This window comes from Pelobates fuscus, chromosome 9 (assembly GCF_036172605.1).
Source record: "Pelobates fuscus isolate aPelFus1 chromosome 9, aPelFus1.pri, whole genome shotgun sequence".
NCBI lineage: Eukaryota > Metazoa > Chordata > Amphibia > Anura > Pelobatidae > Pelobates > Pelobates fuscus.
This window is the reverse complement of record NC_086325.1, coordinates 116,717,024-116,736,268: the sequence shown is the minus strand read 5'-3', so window position 1 is coordinate 116,736,268 and position 19,245 is coordinate 116,717,024. Positions and strand designations below refer to the sequence as shown.

At 41.6% G+C, this 19,245-nt stretch overlaps 1 protein-coding gene across 1 annotated transcript in view; it reads left to right on the top strand.

The window, feature by feature from the left end:
- PTGS1 (prostaglandin-endoperoxide synthase 1) overlaps nt 1–19,245 on the top strand; it is a 139,143-nt gene that overhangs the window by 88,883 nt on the left and 31,015 nt on the right. The window contains exons 4-5 of the mRNA XM_063432333.1: nt 5,279–5,419; nt 13,114–13,257. Of these exons, the coding sequence (XP_063288403.1) occupies nt 5,279–5,419; nt 13,114–13,257 (285 nt within the window). The remainder of the gene's footprint in view (nt 1–5,278; nt 5,420–13,113; nt 13,258–19,245) is intronic.

Here is a 19,245-nt window from a genome sequence, read left to right as displayed (position 1 = left end):
TATATCTAGTCTACCCTTTCCATCCATTGCCCTGTTGTGGGGGTTGTGGCTTGTTTCCAATGTAACAGAATCAGAGCCTTGGCAGCATTCAGGAGATGTCAGAGGATAGATTTCCTGTAGGCCCCAATAGTGGTTGGCGTGGAGTGCAGGAGGGCCAATTCCATGTCGAAGCATCCCGTGTCGCTGAGTATTTCCCCCGTTTTTTGTTGTACTATTTCCCAGAACGGCGCTATGGTGGGCATTCCCACCAAATATGTGTTATCGTTCCCGGACCGTTCCACATCTCCAGCATGTATTAGGCACTTCTGGGAAGAATCTGTGTATACTGTCTGGTGTCTTGTACCAAAATGCCAGCAGTTTGTAGTTGGTCCCATGGTACTTTGAGCTCGAGGAGCATTTGTGATGCAGAATCATATCTCTTCCCATTGGGTGTCGGTAAACGATTTAAAAGTATCCGTTCCCAGCGGCGTTGAAAGGTATCCCTGGTTTCAAGATGTCCTACCAGGAGGTGTTGGTATAGGAGGGATACAGCTTTGTCTAGGTTGGTTTTGTTGTGGCAGAGGTCTTCGAACCATTGTTGGTAGAAGTGTTTAAGTTGTTTGATTTGGAATGTTTGCAGACTCGACGGCGGGCGGCCCTCTGTCAGCTCTCGTAAGGGTTTCATACCCGCGTTGTGTAATATCGTGTGCAGAGGGAGAGAGTCGCCCCCTCCAAGAAGGTCCCAGGTCTGTAGTGGTGATCCCTATCTTAGGATTGTGTTGTATCTGGCTCAGCGGGCTTGGTGTTGGAGACAGGTGGGGTGTCCCCCTGATGTTATCCCATGTCTTTAACATGTGGGCCAATGTAGAGGTGGAGTTTAGGGTCGTCGGTGCAGACTTTCCTGATGTCATGGTAGTTTACCCCCACTCGCAAGATTTAGTCCAATAATTGACAATATAGAGCAGAGATACGTCTTACCGAACCTTAGAATGGCCGGACTCGACGTAGAGGAGAGAAATACAGAGTCAGGAACGATCCGAGGTCAAGGGTACAAAGAGACAGAGACAAAGAGAAAACAAGAACTAGCCAAGGTCTGGTACACAGTAATCAGTAAGCCGGCAAACAGGAAAAAACAGGGATAAAGAGATAAACGGAGTCAGATACAAAGCCAAGGTTAAGTACGAAAAATCACAACTGAACACAACAAGCGCTAAAGGGAACTGAAACAGAAACCACGATAGGGCAGGGAGTTAAGGGAGAGGTAAGTATAAATACCCTAACATTTAATTTGATTGGCCCCTGTCATATCCACGCCCCCAAAATGTGATTGTATGGGGAATGTGGGATGACAGGGTCCAATGGGAGACCGTTTTAGTTTTTGGCTCCCACTTCCCCTTTAAGAGTGTGCCCGAGACGCGCGGCGCGCTCTTGGAGCTAGGCGGGACACGTGACCACATCCCGCGGTCAGTGCCCCCCGTCATCCGAGCCCAGCCCTGAGCGAGCCGCGCGCGGCGGGAACTGAGCGAGCCGCGCTCGGCCGGCCCCCGGATAAGGTAAGTACCTCTCCATACAGCTGGGAGAAGAGATGGGTATGAATATATTTTTAAATTGTTTTTATTTACTGATATTTTTAAATAGTTATATATAATTTCATTCTAACTATATTTTGATATGGATAAATATATATATATATATATATATATAGAGAGAGAGAGAGAGAGAGAGAGAGATAGTTAGTTACATAGCTGAAAAGAGACTTGGGTCCATCAAGTTCAGCCTTCCTCCATTTGTTTTTTGCTGTTGATCCAAAAGAATGCAAAAAAAAAACAGTTTGAAGCACTTCCAATTTTGCAACAAACTAGGAAAAAAATTCCTTCTTGACCCCAGAATGGCAGTCAGATTTATCCTTGGATCAAGCAGTTATTACCCTACATTGAAAGATTATATCCTTGAATATTCTGTTTTTGCAAGTATGCATCTAGTCGCTGTTTAAACATATGTACGGACTCTGATAAAACCACTTTTTCAGGAAGAGAATTCCACATCCTTATGGTTCTTACAGTAAAAAAAAACTTTCATTTGCCTTAGACGAAATCTTCTTTCTTCCAGTCTAAACGCATGGCCTCGTGTCCTATGTAAAGTCCGGTTTGTGAATAGATTTCCACACAATGGTTTGTATTGGCCCCGAATATATTTGTATAATGTTATCATATCCCCCTCTAAGGTGACATTTTTCTAAACTAAATATCTCTATCTATCTATCTTTATTCTATATATATATATACACCCTGTTCCAAATTATTATGCAAATTCTATTTAAGTGTCACAGAAATTAAATATTTTGTTTTCCAGTTTAACTCATGGATGGCATTGTGTCTCATGGCTCTTTTGATCACTGAAAACAATCTCGGACACCTGTGATAATTAGATTGCCAGGTGAGCCCAATTTAAGGAAACACTACTAAAGGAGGGTGTTCCACATTATTAAGCAGAGCACCATTTTCATGCAATATGGTGAAGAAAAAGGATCTCTCTGCTGCTGAAAAGAGTGAAATAGTTCAATGCCTTGGACGAGGTATGAAAACATTTGAGATTTCACAAAAACTTAAGCGTGATCATCGCACTATTAAGAGATTTGTGGCTGATTGAGGAAGATTTCTGCCAGATCCATGCATCGGATGAAGAGAGCAGCTGCTAAAATACCATTACGTAGCAGCAAACAGATATTTGAAGCTGCTGGTGCCTCTGGAGTCCCACTGACATCAAGGTGTAGAGTCCTCCAGAGTCTTGCAACTGTGCATAAACCTTCTATTCGGCCATCACTAACCAATGCTCACAAGCAGAAACAACTGCATTGGGCAGAAAAATACATGAAGACTAATTTTCAAACAGTCCTGTTCACTGATGATGGTGGATGGTTGGTGGACGGCCACCCTGTTCCAACAGGCTGCGACGTCAGCAAGGCGGTGGTGGAGTCATGTTTTGGGACGGAATCATGGGAAGAGAGCTGGTCAGCCCCTTTAGGGTCCCCGAAGGTGTAAAGATGACCTCTGCAAAGTATGTGGAGTTTCTGACCACTTTCTTCCCTGGTACAGAAGGAAGAACTATGCTTTCCGTAATAAAATCATCTTCATGCATGACAATGCACCATTGCATGCTGCAAAAAATACCTCTGCATCAATGGCTGCTATGGGGATAAAAGGAGAGCAAGTCATGGTGTGGCCTCAATCCTATTGAGAACCTTTGGAGCATCCTCAAGCAAAAGATCTTTGAGGGTGTGAGGCAGTTTACAACCAAACAGCAGCTCTGGGAGACTATTCTGACATCTTGCTAACAAATTCAAGCAGAAACTGTCCAAAACACGTTCAATGAATGCAAGACTTGTAAAGCTGCTATGAACCCCTAGTCACCCCCTCCCCCAAAAATTAAACTCCTACCTACCCCCCTCACCCTAAAAATAATGAAGGGGGACATTTAACTAAATACCTGTAAAAAATAGACTTACCATTCGATGTTTTCTTTCTTCTAAAATCTTCTTTTTTCAGCCCCAAAAAACAACGCAGCTTAAAATCTGGATCTCCAGTAAAGAATATTGCACAATGCGTTATGACCAAGGGTCTTTTTCAAAGTGCTAAGTTACATACAATTTACAAAGTTTAAATATCCAAAAAAGACTCCTTTTCCGACTTCATTTGCTACTTCCGGTTACTTCCGGGATCCAGATTTTAAGCTGTGTTTTAAGAATAAAGGATTTCGTTTTTTGCATCTATGTCCCTGTCTGGTATCTATGAATAATACGGCCAGGAGGAAAGTGGAAAATTTGCATTGAACCTTTTATCACCATTTCAGCCATTTGGTCTCCCAAAAAGACGCCTAAAGTCTGAGCCACTTATAAAGGCTCAGTAATATGTGAGTGAGACATTTTCTTCTCTATTGATTTTATCTTTTCATACAGGCTATACTATGTCTTGTGTTTTTTACTTTTAGGTCATACAGATATATGGTAACATTGCATGTTTTATTATCCACATCTGGTTTATGTACCACCATTGTGCTCTCACCATATTGTTTATTATATTCTGTTGCCTTTTATTTACCGCCACATCCAGCATCGATCCAGCTATCTGTTTGCCTTCTCGAGGTCTCTGTGTGTTCTCCATCTGTGTCAGAGTCAGCTCCATCTTGCTCCTGGTGGTCCGCTTGTTTATGTTGCTGGGTTCTGGCTGTGAAAAAAGCTGTCTTGTCTTTTGACTCAGAGGGCTTTTTGTTGCAATGTGGGGACATTGTGGATCACTGTTTGGTACTGTGAATGGGTGACAATTTTGCCTTATTTAGCTTCTTTTTAGAGCCCTTGGTCTCAGGACACCGTCGTCATCCCTCCCCCCCCCCCCCCCCCCCCATAAAGATGGACTTGTATGTGGCTTTTCAAATTCTCACCTGTTCATATCTGATTTTAATGAGAAAATGTGTTTTTATAAAGTCAATGTTAAAGCCTGGTACAGATACTTGATGTTGTGTTGATATCTGGGAGACACAGTGGAGTCATTACTATATGCTTATGATATTCACTTTGCTTAATGATTTTCATAGAGCTAAATTTTCCTTACTTACCTATAGAATTTAGCAAGTGTTGTATTTATTACAATTTGTATTGTTTTTTTTTGCAAAGAGTCTAAGGGTATCCTCCTCATCTCATTTTTTGACAAGACACCTTTGAACAAAAAAAAAAGTGGAGATCTCTCAGCAGTCAAAGCCCATTTGCTTGCCAACATGTCAATGAGAAAGTCTCACTTCCAAGTTAGCAGTTCAAATCCATCCAACAATGGGCAGCAATACCAGTGAGCATGAGGGCTGCATAATCCAGTACTCACAACCTCTCCCTGCTGTCCAATATTGTATTGGAGATATATATAGGGTTATTCACTAAAGTAGGATTCAACGTGAATTCGAGATCAAAGGAGCCAAACTTGAAAAAGTGAGAGAAAAAAAATCAGATAAGCTTTCAGTAAGAATACTCTGGCCTTAAATTTGAGATTAATTTTGAATTATCACTTACTGAATAACTCAGTGATGGCTAAAATGTATCGAAATAGTGGTAGCAGAAGTGCCAGATGTTTAATTAAAACACTTACAATTTTGAGTGTTTGTAATTTGTGTTAGAAAAATGTTTGTAGCTGATTAAAGTCTCAAGTACTCTTCTACTTGTTTTCTTTTTTAACTGAATTATCATTGCTTCCATTATTTATTTATTGTGTTTTAACCTGCACTAATTTGATTTATTCATGTAATTTCATTTCAGCGGAATTATGGACGAGAGTGTATGTATTGCTACGCCCAAGTCCTGGGTTTTATCATTACATCTTGACCAGGTTTAAGTGGTTTTGGGATTTTATAAATGCAACCTTCATACGGGATGCTATTGTCAGACTAGTACTGACAGGTAAGAATAAACATATTCCTACAAACGCTACAAATATTAACAGTATGTGACTTTGTGCATGTGACTGTATGTGGCAGACTTTATATATGTGACTGTGTTTCCATGTATGCATGTGATTGTGTGATTAGTATGTGAATATGTATGTGCGATTCATTTGTGATTATTTATGATGGTGTCATTGTGTCAACTGGGCAGGGAGTTTGTGTGTCTGTGCATGTAACTATGCGTGTTTCTATGTTTGTAGGTGACAGCATGCATGATTGCATGTCTTTGCATGTATACATGTAACTGTGTATATAGTATGTATAAACTAAGTATATCAGGGAGGGACACTATTCAAACTTTGAATATTGGTACCTGTGCTGCTAGCCAAGGTCCCTGCTCCAAGGGATCCAAAATATATCCAAAGCTATAAGACTGCAGCATACTGTAGTTCAGGTGCAAATTGGGTCTATTCAGCCATCCAAAAAAAAAAGGTAACATTTTGACATGTGTCTTAATCAAGCATAATACATGTGTGTATCTATGTGTCTGTATGTATGTCACTGTAAATTAGAAATGTCATATAATTACAATTAGCTAACTTAATTAGTTAAAGGGAACTGACACTTCCCGGAATACTTTAATGTTTACCTAACTCATTTAATTATCATGTGTGCTTGTGATGTCTGAAATTTTAAATTAAATGTAGAAAACTGAACTCCCAATAAATATTGCCTTTTTCTGACTTTTAAAAGGGGAAAAAAGAGACTTTGCATCTGACAATCAGTACAGAGAACATATTCAAAGAAGGAGAAACAGATAAAAATGTCTGAAAAAAGAGAGGGCAGAGGATACAATATACTATATGGGAAATTGAATACTAGAAGATGTGTATATGTATGCACTAAAACGTAACTTTTAATAAAAGTATAAATCCCTAAAAGGTCTCATAAGACAGAAAAAGACCAATTACAACACAAAACTAATTATACTAAATACACATACACAAAAAAACAAAAATACAATAACAGAGGCTGGTCCATAGTACACCAAAAAAGTAAAACATCTCTAAGACAGATAAAGTGTAAATCGCTGAATCAAATGTCAGTTGAACTGTTTGGTAACAGAATATCAGCTGACATAAAATTAAATTATAAGTACTTACTGGGTGGCCACCAGTGATGATACTGATTCTATTAACAACCAAGTATCTCAGTCGCTGTAGGAATGTATCCAAAATGTAACAGGAAAATAGCTAACAGCGTCTGTGAGATAGATATCTAATAAAAAGACTTACGCTGAGATTAGAAATCCCTATAGTTAACCGAATGTAAAACAGAATAGGGTGGGGGGGGGGGATTGTGGGGGTTTAGGGGGAAACAGGGAAGGAAAGGAATTAACACAATCACTGTCCCTATTGAGCCTTCAAGGGCACCCCTTATCCCACAAAAAATGACCTAGTATTGTATAAAAGTCCACTCCACCCGCTAGTGCACTCGGTCTAATGACGGATATACGAAGAGATACCAAGCAATCAAAAGTTATTAAAGGAAATCAGAAATCTCTGCAAGTAGTACTATGGACACAGCAGTGCCCCAGAGCCCATTGTGTCCATAGTACTACTTGCAGAGATTTCCTTAAGGGGACAGATCTTAGGTGTGATGGAGTTGTCCTCTAACAAAAACAAAAGTAGATACCTCCTTGAGGTATCTATTTCCCTTGATAACAAGAAGTTTTCTTGCAGTGCCCTAATGGACTCAGGTGCTGCTGGAAATTTCATTGATGTCCAGTTTATTAGGGGTAATGATGTTTCAGGTTATTACTTCTCCATCATGTCCTATCATATTAGGGTTTCCGTGGCTGAGTAAGCACAATCCCTATATTGACTGGGCTAATGGGGAGAAATTAGAATGGGGTAAAGAGTGCATGGGGAGATGTATAAAACCAGTACTAAAGAGATTGGGTACTATTGACCTTCCCACTACCACTCCCCAAACTCCTGGAGTTCCCATACAATACCTTGAACTCCAGGAGGTGTTTAACAAGGCTCAATCCGATGTATTGCCTCCTCACAGAGCATATGAACATGCCATTAACCTGTTTATCAGGAAGTATTACTTTACTGAGAGGGTAGTGGATGCATGGAATAGCCTTCCACCTGGGGTGGTAGAGGTTAACACAGTAAAGGAGTTTAAGCATGCGTGGGATAGGCATAAGGTTATCCTAACTATAAGATAAGGCCAGGGACTAATCAAAGTATTTAGAAAATTGGGCAGACTAGTTGGGCCGAATGGTTCTTATCTGCCGTCACATTCTATGTTTCTATGTTTCCAGGCGCTATGCCACCTAAGGGGGCAGTTTATGCCTTATCTCCCTAGGAGAGTAAAATAATGGAGGAATACATCAAAGAATCCTTGAGCAAAGGGCACATAAGAAGGTCATCCTCACCAGCTGGTGCAGGATTCTTTTTTTGTTGAGAAAAAGGGTGCATAGACTACAGGGCACTTAATAAAATCACTGTAAAAAATGCATACCCTATGCCACTCATTTCCGAATTGTTCGATAGACCTCAGGGAGCTAAAGTATTTACTAAGCTTGACCTTAGGAGCGCTTACAATTTGGTTAGAATTAAAGAGAATCATGAGTGGAAGACGGCATTTAATACCCATAGTGGACACTATGAATATCTGGTAATGCTATGCAACGCCCCGGCCGTATTCCAAGACTTTATAAATGATGTACTCAGGGAATTCATTTACTCATTTGTCTTGGTTTATTTGGACGATATTTTGGTGTATTCCCCTGATCTTCAAACTCACCACTCCCTAAGTGAATGCCTAACGGTTGTGCCGGCCCTGTTTTATTATACACATACACTAAAAGCGGTCAAACGTTTGGGGTCACTTACACATTTTCTTGTTTTCAATAGAAACTCCTTTTTTCTCCATTAAAACATAATTAAATTGGGGGCGGAGCTTGACCACCATGCAGAGAAGTCGCAGGCACCCAGAGCTCCCACCAAACAGCGGACTTAGAGCTTCCCTGGTCATAACCCAGCCAAGTTACACGGGTCCTACACCCACCCACATCACGGAGCATTGGAAGGAATGAGACAGGGGCACTACGAGCACACCGGAGGCGCTAGCCATGGCAGGTCCGACATGCGGCCTAGCGGTTGATGCGGGGCTGGGGATGCGGACGGTCCTCCAGTCCTGAAGTCCTGCAGACGCAGAACCTCCCTCCCCCCTTTGGACAGTTGGGGGTCATCACGGTCCACCATGGTATTTCTGCGGGCCCGAGTGTCGGTACGTCAGCCCCGTTGGGCGGCGCGCGGGGGGAGGCGACGGCACCCCGCTCACCAAAAATGGCGGCGGACAGCATCATAACCATCACTCACTCTGACAAGCAAACCCTCAGGGGCAGCCACTTTTGTTGACCTGCAGTCATCATGTGAAGCCAGATTACACACGTTCTTTCAAGCTTGGGGTGCAGCCCTCTGGACCCGAACCGAGTCCCGCCGGCGGTACCACACACCCGCTACGGCCGCACTCGTGGAGGTCTCCCACGGTGTCCTGGTGCCTCCTCCCCCTTTGGGCAGAGTAACATGATGACCCACAGATGTATCGCCTACCCGCAACCACTGCCGCACCAAGAGGCTCACCGACAGGTAGAGAGACAAATAAGCCGGGGCAAGAACGCAGCGGAGAACTCACCCAGCGCCTTAGCGACTGGCAGCGGACCTGACACCCAGGCACAACAACTCTGCAGCAGAGGCTGAAGGGGCTATCCCTCACTCATCTCTAGAGGGACCCTTAACTACCGAGACTGTATTGCCTCCAGCAATCTTACTCCTGAGGACTCTGTACCATTATCACCTGTGTGATCTGTTCCACTAGGTGGTATATTTTGTCTTAGTTTTCTCAAAGGTCATCTTCTAAGCCAGGGTACTTATTTTGTCAGTTCTACTCAGCCTGTCCATAGTCACCAGCCATCTACTAAATTGTTAAAAGCATGATTATTTTTATTTTTGTTCTTTTATCGCATAAAGTGCATATTTTGACTAGGCATACTCCACGCATCTTGTTAATATGACACAACTAATGTACGACTTAACATAAACTGACATACTCAGCATCATTTAAAAATGAAAAATGCTTAGTCTAACTTGTCTACCTTAACTATAAAATGTGCAGTCTTGTTTAAAACAGCCATGAAAATCTATAATATGTATTCTTGTTTGTGCTGTAAATTTAAAAAAAAATCATTAAATTGATAAGAAATATGGTGTAGACATTGTAAATATTGTAAATGACTATGTTAGCTGAATCAGCTAATTTTCAATAGAATTTCTACATAGGTGTACAGAGGCCCATTATCAGTAACCATCAAGTTTACCAGTTAAAAAGGCTAGCTTATTATTTAAAAAAGCAAAAAAAAACTTTTGCAACTATGTTGGAATTTGTGCTGAGAAAAGAAGCCATAAAACTGTCCTTCACTAAGCTAGTTGTGTACTTGGAGCATCAGCAATTGTCAACAAGGCAGAAGCAAATCTGAATGAATGATGGCCTCCTAGGCAGAGTTGCACAAAAAAAGCCATATGTCAAACTCACCAATAAAAAGAAAAAGTTAAGATAAGCAAAAGAAAACAAACTCTCTACAGAGGAAGGTGGGAAAAAGTGTTATGGCCAGACAAAATCTAAGTTTGAGGTGTTAAGATAAAAAAAAAGTTGGACGATATAATGGTGTGGCACTCAAGTTTTAAAGGGGTTTCATATAGCTAGTCTGGTACTCTGTGCAGGAGATCTGTGGTTTTCACCAACAAACATTCTGAAGTAATCTACAGGTGATACTCGAAAAATTTGGGGTTTTCGTGAGCTGTAAGCCATAATCATCTCACTTATGAAAAATCACAGCTTGAACTATCTTGCTTTGCATGTAATGCATCTATCTCATATTTTAGTTTCCCCTTTTACGTTGCATTACTGAAATAAATGAACTTTTGCACGATAGTCTCATTTTTCGAGTATCACCTGTATGTGTTTAACAGCTTAGCTGCATAAAGTTAAATTTATTGGTAACAGGAACGCAGCAAGCACATGCAACGTTTTGGTCAATAGACCTTAATCAAAGGGGGGAACAATAACTAAGTACCTGTAAAAAAAGAAATATAACTTACCATTTGATGTTGTCTTTTTTCTAAAATCTTATTTTTTCAGCCCCAAAAAAGGTCAAACAAAAAAAAACATAATAACCGTCGCACTTTGAATTTTTATTTTTTTTTAAAACCAGAGCGCAAAAAAAATCAAACGGGAAAAAAAAAACACGCTGAAAAAGTAATCCATCTTCACCCATGGAGGGCACCATGCAGACTGAGCTCCCCAGGGCAGGGGAAGGCTTATAAAGCCTTGCCCCTCCCTGCTATTAGGTTCAGAGCACACTGGTTGGTTTAGCCATCCAATCAGAGTGCTCTGACAGGTGAATAAAGAGTCTGACAGGTAAGTCTCTACATTTATCTTTCACAGCACCCTGATTGGTTAGCTTGAAATCCAACCAATCAGAGTGCTGTGTCATTTTACACAGCGTGGAAAAGTTCTTTGGAATTTTCCCACGCTGTGTAATTTGACTCATAACAACACTGATTGGTTGATTGAAAGCAACCAATCAGAGTTATGAGAGTTATCAGTGGTGGGGGCCAGGGGAGCAATAGGTCCCCCCTTCAGTTTAATATTACCCACTCGTGCAGCACTGGTGGGGGCTCGGGAGCGGGGACACAGGATTTATTTTTTTTAACAATGAGCACCCACAGGCTGCTCACTGTTTACTAGACATGCCCCTACTTGCGGCATAGTTATCTATTTACTCATTCCCAAGTTTTTCTAATTCACATTCGGAACAAAACAAATTGCACATGTCTAATGTTGTATGTGCTTGCATGTTTTTCTTGTGTTCCTGTTACCAATACATTTACGTTTATGCACATAAGCTGTTGAAACAATGAACATAGACATAATCTGTTAAAGGGCACCCAATCTTTTAGTAGGCACCCAGAGCACTAAAGACGTTTTTATACACTGCAATAATTACCTTGCAGGGTTAAGTCCTCCTCTAATGGCTGTCTACCAGTCAGCCACTAGAGGCACTTTTGGCATCTTAGAAGACTTTTGGTCATCTAAACGACGCTGGAAGTCCTCACGCTCTGCATAAGGACCTGCAGCGTCGCCGGAATCCCCATAGGAAAGCATTGAATAATATGGGGAGGTCGAATTCGCGCGTGCGGCCATTGCCATTTGGTCTCTGCCATTGGACAGGGGAGTAGCGTGGGCGGAGCATGACCCAGATTCAGGTATATCAGATTCAGTGGTTTTAACCCCTTTAGCGATGCAGGATGGGGGGTGGGACAGTGAGGGGCACTCCAGGATTCTACAGTACCAGGAACACTGGTTGAGTCAGAGTGATGGTCTGGAGGTACTTTGGTGGTGGTAAAGTGAAAAAGGAAGGCTATCACTCCTTTCTGCAACGCAATGCCATAACCTTTCATCGGTGCTTGATTGGAGCCAATTTCCTCCTACACTAGCACACTGACAAAAAACATGGATGCAAACTATGCAAGTCCTATATAGGGAAGACGCAGTAAGCTAGTATTTTGTCTTTAATGCAGTGACCAGCAGAGTCATCAAATCTCAATTATATTGAACTGTTGTGAGAACAACATGATTGTATGGTATGTAAGAAGTTCCTATCAAGCCAATTCAACTTGTGGCATGTGCATCAGGAAGCATAAGGTGAAATATTTTCAGATTACCTCAACAGACTGACAACTAAAATGCATAAGGTTGTAATTGTTGCACATGGAGGATTCTTCAATGAAAGCACCATTTGAAGGACACAATTATTTCACTTAAAATTCATTATTTATAACCTTGTAAATTTCTGAGTGACCCTAAACCTTTGAACTCCAGTGTACATTTAATGTAAACAGAGCACTTCATGAAAAAAAGATTAACACAAATTCAATAGTGTAATTTTCAGAGAAGTGAAAATTTGGTCATCAGGTTGTGCAAAAACCTAAAATGTGACGGTCCCACTTTACCTGTGTACATTTTGGATGTACCATAAATGAAAAAGAAGGGCACACAGATATTATAGCAACATCAGATTAATGAAAAGTGCTCAACTGTCTAGTACTCCCATTTCCCTAAGAGTAATACCATCTCACACTACAATAAGCATGCAATAAGAACAGGAGCATACGAATGCTATAAATAATAGTCTTTATTTTAAATTATTTAAAACTCACCGGGTTTGTATAAAAGCAACATATACAGGCAAATATTATGTTTACAAAAAGATTATATAGCAATATAAATATAAATTTTTTATATTATACAATATACAACAAATAATAGAAAACACCAAAACCATGAAGCCAAGAAATCCAAGACAAGAAAAGTAGCTCAACGTCTCTGCAACAGCCAACAAAATAACAATATATTTATCCTGTGAAAAACTTAATTCTACACAACCAAATAGTGTGGCCACCCACAAGGATCCGTCCCTACCACGATCATTAGATTGTGTTCTGCATGAGCCTGAAACCCAACAAAACTCAGAGCAGTATAAAAGAAAATTAATTAAAAAAATAACTGTAGGAGGCAGATGAGTGGGGTTGCAAATACATTTTGGGTTTAAACATGATATTATTTTTTTTTCAGTGAGATCTAATCTGATACCAAGTCCTCCAACATACAATTCTGCATATGGTTATGTAAGCTGGGAGGCATATGCTAATGTTAGTTACTTTACTCGAGTCCTTCCTCCAGTCCCAGATGACTGTCCTACACCTATGGGGACAAAAGGTAAGCTGGACACATCTATTCTTTGTCAGATTGTATTTTAATAAATATTTTTAACATATAACACATTACATGTACACATTTTATGTATCATTAGTTAAATAGTTACCAAGCAAAAGTGAAGAAAGCATATAGCAATAGTTCCTTTTTTAAAGAAAACAGTGTACATGTCAGAGCATATCAATATAATATTAGAGACAGCAATTGAATGAATTTATATTTTCCTTTTGTTATGGTCATAAACCAGAAAAAGAAACCTACTACATTACAGTTTACAGGTGGCAATACCATATGCCAGGGGTGGGCAATCTGCGGCCCTCCAGATGTTTTGGACTACATCTCCCATAATGCTCTTATGGCCACAATGCTAGCAAAGCATCAAGGGAGATGTAGTCCAAAACATCTGGAGGGCTGCAGATTCCCCCCCCCCCCCCCTGCCATATGCTAAGGTGGGAGGGATACATTTCACAATAACTAAAAAATATAGTAAAATGATAATAGCATAATAATTCAAGCTGGCAGATACTATCACCAATATCACAGTTGTAATGTGATTTCTGAGTTGCTCCCGTTGGGTGAATATGACAGCTGGACGCCAAACTACCGATGGTATCCCACAGTGAAATAAGTAGACCCGTCTCTTGACTTCACGGCAGTAGCAGCGGGGTCGCAGTATGCAGTATGTGGCTCAGGGTGCAACCAAACTTTAACGGCTATGTGTGCAGACAAGAGGTCATTCAAAGCCTCCGGTCTGCACGCGTACCCGTTCAAGTCTGGCGACCTGTGGGCTCAGCTATTTTGTGTGGAATACCATTGATAGCTTGGCATCCAGTCGCCATATTCACTCATCGGGAGCAACTCAGAAACCACATTCCAACCATTATCTGGCAGATAGTACCTGCGAGACAGAATGTTTATATCTGTATTTGGGAGTGATTGAACCCTTTAAAAAAATAAAAGAAATGTTAAAAATTCTATTATGTTTTGATATTTTTGTTCACTTTAGATTTTGGCAAACATATACTTTAATAAAACTGTGGAAAACCTTTTCAAAAGGGACTTCTCATCTGCATTAAATATAACTAAAGTCTGTTGTTTTTCTTTCATATTTCTTTGTATATCTTTTTCACATTTTGTGTTGTTTCTTGTTTAGTTTTTTTACAAACATAAGGATGTAGGCTACATATTTGTGGTACTTCATTAATGCACTTTGTGAACTTATTGTCTAAACTAGCATGGCATTTTACTCCGCAGTATTTAAATATACTTTTTTTTTTTTTTTTTAAGCAAGCCTCCATTTCAGATTATTCCTGTTTATTTAATGCTGCTGGTATATATGCAGAGCTATCTTGTAGAGTACACTGCCAGAACTGTCTATTATTGTGTAACACACATTGTATCTTATATACCATTGGGATATACAAGATCATTTTTTGAACTCATTAGTTTACAAACCTCGTCCTGTATAGCACTTCCCTGCCTCATGTAATTCACCCATGCTTACAACCCTAGACCATTTCCCTATAAAATAAACAGTATCAAGTCAGAGTTCCCCCCATAAAGCTGTACATTGCCTCTTTGGAGTGTAACTCCACGTGGTCTGTGACACTGGCAGTACAGGGATTCGGGGAGTTGGGAGACATCTGGGAGCACCACCTGTCCAAAAATCTTTGTGTGCATGGGGTGAGTGAGCGGTAGTGGTCCATATTTATTGTAAGGTTGCTGTTGGTACAAATTTGTCAATGCCTGCTGTGAATTTCTGTCTCACCACATACCAAATGATTGAGATTTGGTGATAGTGGAGGCCTTTGGAGTACACTGAACCGATTGTCATATTCGTTGAAAGAACTGTGCCTTGTAACATGTCACATTATCCTACTAGAAGGATCAAGTAAAATATTATTAGACTGTGACCATACAGTGATGCACATGACCAGCTTTTAGGCAGGCCGTGACATTTAAGCAGTGCTCAGTTTTGATACTTACTCTAGTTTCAGTTTTCTGTTCCTAGCTGTCAACAGTGGAACCAAATGTGATCTTCTGCAGCTGTAGCCTTTAACTAATAATCCCCTTAACTTTACCCTGTTAACCAATTCAAGGTTCAGTAGTCTGACAAGGAAATTTCATATAAAAATAGCAGAATTTTACAACTCAGCTATCTTTCCACTTAACGCTATTTAAAATGTCCCCTACTAAGTCTAGTGAATATACCCCAATATTTAGAAAAAGTGTTAAGTGTTAAGGGTTGGTGGGATGGATTTTGGGAATTACGGTTGTTTGGTGGGGGAGATGCGGTGGGGTCGTCTTCTGGAAGTCTGGCTTGTTTGGGTTTGTTGGTGGTGTGTGTTGTGGGGGGGGGTGTTTGTTTACCAGGGAAGCGAAGTGTCCCCTTCGAGCCAGGGGTCCCAAATTTTGTGAAATGTCTTGGGAGTCTCATGGATTTGGGCCGTGAGTCTATCCATGTCTATGTGTTCCTGTATTTTCTTGAGTATCACCTGCGGTATGGGGATGTTTGGGGAGGACCAGACCTCTTCTATTGCTCTGCGTGTGCCCAGGGCTACTCGTGCTATTAATTTATTTTCGGCTTTGGTGAATGTGTCTAGTGTTTTGGATAGGAGTAGTGCCCACGGGTCTAAGGGACATGGGTTGGTCAGTATTCTGGTAAGGAGTGATGTAACATATTGCTATAGTGGTTTGATCTTGGGGCATGTCCACCAACAGTGGAGAAATGTTCCTCTGCTTCCGCACTGTTTCCAGCAAAGATATGTGGGCATTTTGTGCAAACAGGCCAGTCTTAGGGGAGTGAGGTACCACCAGAAGAGCATCTTGTAGGCCTGTTCTTTATGTGTCACGCAAATTGTGAGGGACGATATGGCCTCCCAAATGTCTGCTCAGTCTCCCATGTCCTCAGGGACTCCTAGGTCTGCCTCCCATCCCGTGATGTACGGAAGGTAGACATGGGTCGCGTGGGTCGCAATTGTGAGGTATATGTCCGATATTTGGCTTTTCCTAGTTGGGGCTATTGTACAATCTCTTTCAAAGCTGGTAAGTGGTGATTTACCTGCCTGTTGTATGCATGGCGTTGCTGTGAGGCTTTGAAGTTGCATGTAACGAAAGTAATCGAATGTCAAGAGAGAATTGGCTTCGGGGATGTCAGCGTAGGGGATGAATTGATCGTTAGTGTATAGGTGGCCCAGTCTCGAGATTCCTATCCTCTCGAATTGAGCAAAGTGTTGTGCCGTGAGTCCTGGGAGAAAGTCTGTTCCGTAGCACAGGGGTCATTGGAGAAAGGTAGGAGGAGAGGTCGTATTTAAGGTGAATTTAATTGGGGGATGGTGGGTGCCGTCGGGAGAGGGGGGGTGAGTGGTCGGTGTGGTCTGGGGGTCCACATGTAGAGTGAGGGGTGGTCCCATCCGAAGCTTGAATGTTCTATGTCTACCCATCGTTTTTTCATGGGTGGCAGGGGCCACATTTGTATTTGTGAGATGTGCTGCATAAAGGTAGTGTAATAGATTGGGGAGACCCAGACCACCCGACCTCCTGGGGACATAGAGTGTTTCCCTTCGTACTCTGGGTTTGTGGTTGTTCCAGATAAAGTTATGGCTTTTTGTAGCAAAGTTATGTCCGTTGTTCGAAATGCCACAGGTAGGGTTTGGAAGATACATAGAAATCAGGGTAGGAGGTTCATTTTAACAGAGGCGACGCGTCCTAGCCATGAGATCCCCAGTGAGGTCCATGTCTGGAGGTATGCGTACGCCTTTTCAAGTATTGGAGCGTAGTTTGTGTGGTATATGGCTTATATGTCAGCGGTGAGTTTTATGCCCAGGTAATCGATGGCTGTCTCGCATATGCGCAGGGGGAATTTCGCTTTGAGGCGTGTGAGGTCGGGGTTAGGGATGTGAATCGGGAGGAGTTCTGATTTTGTGACATTCAGTTTACACCCCGCAATAAGGGAGTAAGAGTGAATCAGGTTTATTAGATGGGTTATGGAGGTGTCTGCGTTCGTCAGGGTTAATAGGATGTCAGACTTTGTAGGGCTGGCTCCTAATGTTAATGCCTTCAATGTCCTGGTTAGACCGTATTGCTTCTAGTAAGGGTTCTAGGGATAGGGCGAATAGGAAGAGGTTTCTGCTCTGCTCCAGTCCTCCCGCCCCACCATCTGCTCCCTAGATTCAATTCCCTCGCATCTCATCCGTACTCTGTCTTGTTCTCTTTCTCCACCTCTCACTAAAATTCTCAATCTTTGGTATATTTCCATCACCCTTCAAACATGCAACTGTAACCCCAATTCTAAAGAAGCCCAATCTTGACCCTAACTCCCCATCCAACTATCGTCCTATCTCGCTACTGCCTTTTGCATCCAAGATCCTTGAATGAATAGTCTATGCGAGTCCAACTCTCTGCTAGACCCGCTTCGTCTTGGTTTCCGCGCCAAGCACTCTGTGGAAACGGCACTGACCAAAGTATCCAATGATCTACTCGCTGCAAAATCTCAGGGTCACTACTCTATCCTAATTCTCCTTGACCTGTCTGTGGCTTTTGACACTGTTGATCATCAACAGCTTCTTCTCATCCTCCGCAATATCGGTCTACAAGATATTGGTCTCTCCTGGCGCTCCTCCTACCTCTCCCAGTGCTTTTTCAGTGTTTCTTTCTCTGGCTCTGCTTCTTCTCCCCAACTCCTCTCTGTTGGTGTCCCCCAAGGTTCAGTCCTTGGTCCCCTACTGTTCTCTATCTATACTGCCTACCTTGGTAAACTCATTAGCTCCTTTGGCTTCTGATATCATTTTTATGCAGATGACACACAAATCTACCTGTCCTCTCCTGATCTCTCCCCGTCCCTCTTGACTAGTGTATCTGACTGCCTCTCTGCTATTTCTAACTGGATGGCTGCACACTTCCTTAAACTAAACTTGACCAAAACTGAAATTCTGGTCTTTCCTCCCTCAAGTGTTGTTACTCCTGTGTCTGTTTTCCTCCAAGTCAACGGTGCTACCATGAGCTCCACCACGCAGGCTCGCTGCCTAGGTGTTCTCTTTGACTCCGACCTCTCCTTCAAGCCTCATGTTCAATCTATCACCAAATCCTGTCATTTCCATCTCAAAAACATTGCGCGCATCCGCCCCTACTTAACGCCAGATGCGACTAAGGTGTTGGTCCAGTCCACTGACCTTTCTCGCCTTGACTACTGTAATCTGCTTCTCAGTGGTCTTACGTGCTCCCAACTTTACATAATGCTGCTCCCACCTATCTATCCTCCCTTATACACAAGTATGTCCCGTCTAGGCCCTCTTGATCTGCTGAAGACTTATCTTCTGTCCGTATTCCCACCTCTGATGCTCGCCTTCAAGATTTCTCGAGGGCTGCACCGTTCCTGTGGAACTCGCTTCCCTCCTCCGTTAGATGCTCACCCAGTCACCTCCACTCCTTCAAAAAATCGTTAAAAACCACTTCTTCATAAAAGGATTTAGGATTTAAATCCTAAATCCTAATGTGTTTTACACCCCACCTCCTATAGAATGTAGGCTCGACTGAGCAGGGTCCTCTTAAACCTATTGTTCCCGTACGTTTATTTGTAATTGTCCTATTTATAGTTAAATCCCCTCTCATAATTTTGTAAAGCGCTACGTAATCTGTTGGCGCTATATAAATGGCAATAATAATAATAATAATTAAACTGTTAATAGCTCCTGACTTACATAGTATTAGTTACATAGTTACATAGCTGAAAAGAGACTTGCGTCCATCAAGTTCAGCCTTCCTCACATTTGTTTTTTGCTGTTGATCCAAAAGAAGGCAAAAAACCCAGTTTGAAGCACAATTTTGCAACAAGCTAAGAAAAAAATTCCTTCTTGACCCCAGAATGGCAGTCGGATTTATCCTTGGATCAAGCAGTTATTACCCTACATTGAAAGATTATATCCTTAAATATGTTGTTTTTGCGAGTATGCATCTAGTAGCTGTTTGAACATCTGTATGGACTCTGATAAA